This window comes from Pinus tabuliformis, chromosome 2_2 (assembly GCF_031772625.1).
Source record: "Pinus tabuliformis cultivar Carrire ecotype Pingquan chromosome 2_2, CPIR1, whole genome shotgun sequence".
Classification (NCBI taxonomy): Eukaryota; Viridiplantae; Streptophyta; class Pinopsida; order Pinales; family Pinaceae; genus Pinus; species Pinus tabuliformis.
In genome coordinates, this window is record NC_142300.1 from 1,035,430,515 (window position 1) to 1,035,438,444 (window position 7,930).

General features: G+C 37.7%; 1 protein-coding gene across 1 annotated transcript; it reads left to right on the top strand.

Moving 5' to 3' along the window:
- Positions 1-6,958: 6,958 nt before the first annotated feature.
- LOC149196900 (36.4 kDa proline-rich protein-like) lies at positions 6,959-7,393 on the top strand. Its single transcript, XM_089408488.1, has one exon. It carries the CDS (start codon positions 6,959-6,961, stop codon positions 7,391-7,393), a length of 435 nt encoding a protein of 144 aa, XP_089264614.1.
- Positions 7,394-7,930: the final 537 nt, after the last annotated feature.

Sequence of the window (7,930 nt, forward strand, 5' to 3'; positions counted from 1 at the left end):
GCCCAAATTAAGCTTCTATGTGAACAAATCGCCCAAGCAGAGCCACTGTGCGAGTTAGCGGTATCCATAAGCAATAAAGTTGACAAGGCTAGGACTGAATTGGATCAAGCTGAAGAAACGATAGCTGCATTTCTCGACTGGCAAGATTCTGATCAAGGACAATCAGCAAATTTACCAAGAATCTTAGAGTCACAAAAAGATATACTCTTTACAGAATGGCAGTCCCAGCTGATGAAAGCAGAGAGGGCAGTTTCAAGATGTAAATCAACTTCGAGCAATCTAGTTGAATTAGTCAATAACACTCTACTTATCAAACATGATCTCCCAATGCACACCAGGAAAATTAACAACGATGAAATCATTGGAGCAATCATGTTACCCAGATCTGGAGGAAAAGGGGAGATTAATTGCTGGGATTAACAGTTTAACCTGGGACACATATTGGTTCTTCTTGGTAAAACCACACTCGCAGAGAGCCGCCCTCAAGTGCCTTACGGATGCAATGGGGTATATTATCCTTGACATGCAGGATGCCACCTATGCCACCCAGCTCAGCTCTCGCCTCAACAAACCACTCGAAGTGGAGCCGATGCTTGCTACAAGCCAGCTTAGATTTAAAGGCAAACAGCCTACTTGATGATTCATGTCGCCGACTGCCAGAATTGCTGAAGAAAATAGGATCAAAATCAATTGATACCAATTAAGTAGGATTTCTGTTTTATAGATAGTTAGATTAATTAAGTATTTATAGACCCTTTCATTGTTTTGGAAAGGGTCGCAAAGTTTTGTATCTGACTTAAAGACTGAAGTTGCACTATTGTGCTTCAACCATATTCTTTTATGAAACTGGACCAGTTATTCTAAATTTGACAAGGAAGCTTTTTATGCAATTGTGCACTATTGTCTTTGTTTGAAAGTGTTTCTGCGTTGAAGGAAGAATCACAAGTAGCGATTGATATTGGGAGTGTCAAGCAGCTCATATGGTATTTCTATCTATGTCTGAGTTCATTCCTTTCATATGAATTGTTATTTGATTATCCTTGCTATTATCGATTATATGCATGTGCTTTAACAGCAGTTCTGTATTCCTTCCACTATTGGATGTTGATGGTGTGCTTTTCTTTTAATCATGTATGTGTCAATGATATAAATGATAAGTGTAGTAATATTGCTTTAATCGCTTTGCTTAACTATTTAAGCGCAGTAATCCTAAATGAATTAATGTCCATGTCTGTTAGATGGAGTCATCTATATGCCTGTCCATAGACATAGATCATCAAGCGCTACACTTCAAAGCTTAATAATTCCCGGGATAAGTAATAGCTCTTATATTTTTGCTGATAGATTCAGCTATTCGCCTATCATTAGATTAGTCAATCAATCATCCATTCATCCCGTTTATTCATTACTGGGAAACTGGTCCCATTATCCCCAGTCGGAGCCACCATTCCAAACGGAAAAGGAGCTGTACTAAGGTCCAGACCGAGTGGTTATCCCCCAATGTTGTTGCAGTGATTTTCGAGGCATCAACAGCCCCCAAGAAAGAAGTTGATAGAAAAGGTGCAGATGATGAGGACCAGACTCTTTCCTCTAATTATGAATTACAATGGTCAGGTGAGTTATTTTATAGTTGCATGTTCTGATGATTATTGGTTATGGAATTTTCAATTTGGACACTTGCACTTTTGTGGTTTAAGATTGTTGGCGGAGAAACACATGGTCAGATGATTAGCTCCGATTAAAGAACTTGCTAGTACTGATGAGTGTTGCATATTGGGAAAGCAACGCCATGAAATTTTTCCAAAGGGAGTTGCATACAGAGCAAAGAAACCTCTTGAGATAGTGTATACAAACTTGTGTGGACCTAGGAGGACACAGTCGATTGGTGGAAGTTGTTACTTCCTTACTTTAACTGTTGACTATAGCATAGAGACTTGGTTTTACTTCTTGAAGTAGAAGTCAGAAACTTTTGCAAATTTAAAGGAAGTCAAAGCCTTAGCAGAGACCAAAGTGATCGACAGATCAAGGTATTAAGGTCAAATCGTGGTGGAGAATATGATTCAAAAGAATTCCATGATTACCATAAACAACTTGGAGTCAGAAGGTAGTTTACAACTAGGTACACAACACAACAAAATGGTGTAGCATAGAGGAAGAAAAAGACGATTATGAACATGGTAAGGAGCATGTTGAAAGGAAGAAACTTGTCTAATGCATATGGGCAGAAGTAGTTGCATGTCCTATGTATGTGATCAACAGATCTCCTACAAAGAGTGTGATGAACAGAGTACCAGAACAAGCATGGTCAGGTATGTATTGCAGCATATCTCATCTCAGAGTATTTGGATGTGTAGCTTATCCACACATGCCTAAGGAGTGAAGAGTCAAATTGGATGATAAAAGTGAAAAAGTCATATTTACTGGTTATAGTGAGCAATTAAAAGCTTACAAATTGTATAACCATGTCACAAAGAAGACCATAATTAGCATATATGTTTTGTTCAAAGAACAAGAGTCATGGAATGGAACTGTAGACAAAATAGTTGATGCATAAGTGCCACTAATGGAAAAAGATGATGTTGCAGAAAAGGAGCAACAAGAATTGTAGGTGAAAACATTAAACAAAGACACACCAACAATGACTCCAATATTTTCAGAGCATCATGGATCTTCAAGCAGATCAATAGAACGAGATTCTCCCAGTGATCAATCAAGTGATGGACCAAGCAATGGTAAGAGAAAGATGAGAAGTCTGAAAGATATTTATGATGATTTTGATGTTAGTTCAAATTTTTCATTGTTATCATTCCAACCTTCTTCGTTTGAAGAAGCAATCAGAGATGAAAATTGGCTATAAGCCATGGATGAAGAAATTGAAACTATTGAAAAGAATGACGATACATGGGATTTGATTGATTTTCCGAAGGAGAAAAATTTCATTGGTGTAAAGTTGGTGTACAAGACAAAGTTGAATGAGAAAGATGAAATTGAAATATTTAAACCTAGACTTGTAGAAAAATGATTCTCAAAGTAACCAAGAATAGACTTTGGAGAAACATTTTCTTCGGAGGCCAAATTGGATACTGTAAGAGCAGTTCTAGCCATAACAACTTCGAACAACTGGAAAGTATATTAGATGTATGTGAAATCATCATTCTTGAATGGAATTCTAGAAGATGAAATTTATGTGTAGCAGCCTCCAGGATATGAAGTTAAAAGTAATGAAGAGAAAGTTTATAGGTTGAAGAAAACGCTCTATGGACTGAAGCAAGCGCCTAGAGCTTGGTATAACAGAATCGAGAGCTACATGATAAAGAATGGATTTTTTAGAAGTAACATTGAACCTACCTTGTAAAAAAAGGTAAATGAGCATTAAAAAAGTTTGGTTGTTTGCTTATATGTTTATGACATGATTTTTACAAGTGATTTTGAGTTAGACGAATTTAAAGCAGCCATGCTGAAAGAATTTGAGATGAAAGTTGTTGGTCTCATGAAACATTAGTTAACTTGGGTTTCATTAGATTACCTGTAACCATGCTCCGGGTTTTAACGGATCACCCTTAACCATGCCACCAAGGGCTCTCATTGTTAGTGGTTTTTATATTACCACGAATTGTATGGAGATACACATGCCTTACAAGGTTTACATTTCACACTCCAACTCTGGAATTACTAGGTACATAGTTTACAAAGACCACAATAAAACATCCTAGACTTTTTTACATTACAACTATGATTCACATTACAACAAAATATACTCTGTTGCACAAACACGAACAAATTCACACTTTCACCTCACTGTCCATCATAATTTGATCGTTGTTGTTGCTCATTTCACATCTTGGGCATCTTTTTCTTTATCAATTAAATCTTGGAACTCCATGCTTAACCTGTCGTCATTTGTTAGAGTCGTGAATTCTAACAAAACAACTTTACCTAAATTGAGTTAGCTAGGCTCAATAAGGCATAATAATTTTATCCATGATTCCAAGACGTAAAAAAAAATTAACTTTCACGTTGAGAAAATATCAAATTTTGTTATCTTGCACGGTGATGACTTTAGAAAACTATTTTAAAATCATCTCACCATAGTCGAAGTGAATCAATAATTTTTTCATGCCTTTCTTTAAATTCTTTACCATTCAACCTTAGATCTTCTCCGAAAATAGAGTAATACATGCCAAAGAATATGCATGCTCACACAAAATGTGAGCAACATTGGGATCTTCATCCTGAATTTCATCTGCAGCCTTGAGAATGGCATCAATATTGGAAGCGTTCAAGGCAGAAGGGACGGCACTAGCAAGCCCACTGGTGATTCTGCCCAGTGTTTGACTGCGTCGTTACTGTCTTTGAAGGGTTGAGTGGACCAGTCGCTCCCAGTTCGACTCTGCCCTCGACATCTTGTGAACTACTGGTATATCGATCTACTCAAAAAAATGAGCCTTCATTCGATCTCCAAACATAATCAATACCTGTAACCTCTGCCTTCAATGGTTGGACAAAAAAAACCTCCAGCCAATTCAAATGCAGCTGCTCCTCCAAATTCAGTCATGTGCTAAATCGACTGCCAAATCCTCCTCAGGGATACGAAGGCGAGCTTGTGCATTTGAAGGCAAGAGAACAATTTGTTCACGCTGATTGCTCACATTATTTTTCTGAAATCCAAAAATATAATGTGGAAGATCCAGAATTTCCAGGCTCTGCATCATTTATGCATTCATTTCTACACACAATATCGCTGGATAAGATATTGGCATCCACTTTCCCAAAACAAGCGCTCATGAGCTGCTGCCATTGCATCTCGTCTAGCGTGTTGTCCCCGAAAATCTTCAACTCCTTCGCGAGAACCTCATGGAGGCATTCTTTACAGAACAAGACCCCTTGCCATCCACCATGGCCATTGTAGACTCCAAAAAAATGTAGCACCGGATCATTCTTCGTATTGCCCATCACTAGCCCTAGCACACCCAAAACTACACAGAAAAAATCGCATACACAATAAACACCAAAAGCTTTATTTTTCTCGACCCAAGACAGGCCAAGTGTCTTCAACCCAGGACTGGCCAAGCCCATGAGGGGCCAGGCCCTTAGGGTTCTGATACCAATTTAAAAAATGAGAATCCAGATTCTTGTTATTAATCAAATACAATTACATATATATAAAGTGTTGTCTTAAGATAGGAAGACTATTTTAGAAACACAATCTATTGGTTGAAGAAATCTCTCAACCATACACCAAACTAGGAAATGGATCCTAACTACTAGGAACAGACTCCTTTACTTAGTGAGAATCACAACTAGAGACAAGTAGGAATTAGATATTTCAACAACATTTTCTTGACGTAGAAGTTGAGAAATCTAAAAAATTATTTTTTATTTGTCAAAACAAATATGCCAAAGATTTGTTGAAAAAATTCATGATGGATAATTGCAAACATGTACCTACACTAGTTGCAACAGGTACAAAGTTAAGCAACGATGATTAAGGATCAGATGTCAATCCAACTCTATTCAAAAGATTGGTTGGAAGCCTCATGTATCCCACAGCTACAAGACCAGATATCATGCAAGGAGTGAGTTTGATTTCCAAATTTATGGAGACTCCAAAAGACACACATTGGAGTGCATGAAAAAAATTCTGAGATACATAGCAGGAATTAGAGATTGTGGCATAATGTATGCAAGCATAGAAAAAAAATATTTAATTGGATACACAGATAGTGATTTTGAGGGCAGTTTGGATGATAGGAAGAGCACTTCTGTTTTTGTGTTCCACCTTGGTTCAGGTGTGATTTCATGGGTATCTAAGAAGCAGCCCATTGTGATATTTTCATCAGCAGAAACAAAATATGTAGCAACAACATCAACAACATGTCAAGCAGTGTGGTTAAGAAAAGTATTTGATGGAATCAGCAGAAAAAACAAGGATCAACAACAATATATTGTGACAACACCTTCGCGATTGCACTATCCAAGGATAGTATGTTTCATCGAAAGAGCAAACATATTGATACTAGATATCACTTTATTAGAGAACTTGTGAGCAATGGAGAAGTTCACTTGAAGCCTTGTAAATATAGTGAGCAATTGGCTGATATATTTACTAAGTCATTAGCAAAAGATGTGTTTGAGTTTCATAGAAGAAACTTAGGTGCTTTAAGCTTAGCTGATAGATCACCAGACATGTTTGAGTTGTCATGAGTTATGTTTTAGTTTAGCGGTCATAATTAAAGGGGAATCTTAAAATAAGCTAATTACTCCTGCATGAGGAGTTGGCTAAACTTACAGAGTGAATTAATGAATGTTGAGAGTTGAGTGTTTGAGTGTTGAGTCAAATAGAGTTAAGTGATAAATCACTAGAAAGTAAATTTGTGTGTGAATTATTTGTTTTGTCTTTTCTTTCTATTCAACAAAATGTTTTCTCTCTATCCAACAAATTTTTTAGTTATTCTCATTTCACGTGCATGTGTCAGATTTTCTTTAATTTCTCGGGTATCAAAGAACCTTCCCTGACATAGGAAGATCGAAGTGAAACACAATTGCAACTTGCTAGTACGGTGGGCATCGAAGTGAGTAGAATAGAAGCAGTGGCCCATCTTCCTTCCTCACTCAGGTACAAGTTGTCGCTCACGGACGAGTTTTAAGATCACATGGAAATCAAAAGTTTGCAACTTTGCATTATTATTATAAAAATTACAGCGAGGAGATACGATTTCCGCTTCAGGCGCCATGTGGAGCGCTTGAACTTTTGCAATAATGATGATCTGATAACGTAATCGTATTGAATTAAGAAAATGTTGAAGTGTAATTAACACAGTTGCTATAAAATCCTTATCCTGCGACCTCAAACTCGCAACTCCATCCTTTTGCCTCTTCGATTGTTTCTTTCTTTTCTCTTTGATAGAATTCGGATTCATTTCAAAAGGGAAAGAAGAAGCATCAGATTTGATTGAAGATGGCAAAAGCTGTGGCATTGTTTTTTATAGCTATGATTTGTGCAGCAACAAGCATGCCCGGTTTTGTCATGGGATGTGGTACCCATCATTGTCCTCCTGGTGGAGGAACTCCTAGCGTCCCAAGCGGCGGAAGTAGCCCTGGAGGTGGCGGATCGAGCGGAGGAAGTTCATCATGTCCTTTAGATGCATTGAAACTAGGAGCCTGCGTTGATTTGTTGGGGGGTTTGGCGCACGTAGGCATTGGAGACCCTGTTGTGAATCAGTGCTGCCCAGTGTTGACAGGCGTCTTGGCGTTGGAGGCAGCGCTGTGCTTATGTACAACTATCCGCCTCAAACTACTCAACCTCAACGTCATCCTACCAGTGGCTCTGGAGCTCTTTGTTCAATGCGGCATTACCCCTCCTGGGGGGTTCACATGCCCACCTCTCAATTAGGAAGCTATATTGATTGCATGCCATGTCATTCCTCGCTCTAACGTTTCATTGGTTTAAAATATATCCATTTCCTTTGTTTTAGTTCTAACGGTATGAATATAGTATATTCCACATTGAGTCAAGCACGAAATTAGATTGTGCACGCCGAGTTCGTCGTAAATAATAGTGTGCAATTGGGTCCTGGAATTTTATTATTATCATATTTTTTATAATAAAGAGCTTGGTGACATGTGATCAGAGTGGCAATGTAAATATTATTTATTACAAGTGATAACCTTGCTTTTGTTTGTTGGTCAGATTGTAATATCCTTTGAGACGTTTATGAAATTTGTTTATTATAGATCCACGTACACGCATGGTTATGGTTATGAGCTACTCGTCAATCGAAATTCCAGGCTGAAACATCATACTAGCAATTTCAATCATTCGTACACAGTGGAAATATAAGTGTGGTTTTAAAAAAACTGTAACTCCGTTTGGTTTTTAAAAAAACTGCGGTGTATATAAAAAGAAAGTGCGGTGTATATAATATATAAT

Coding starts and splice junctions, on each gene's coding strand:
- LOC149196900 (XM_089408488.1), top strand. CDS start 6,959: ATGGCAAAAGCTGTGGCATTGTTTTTTATAGCTATGATTTGTGCAGCA.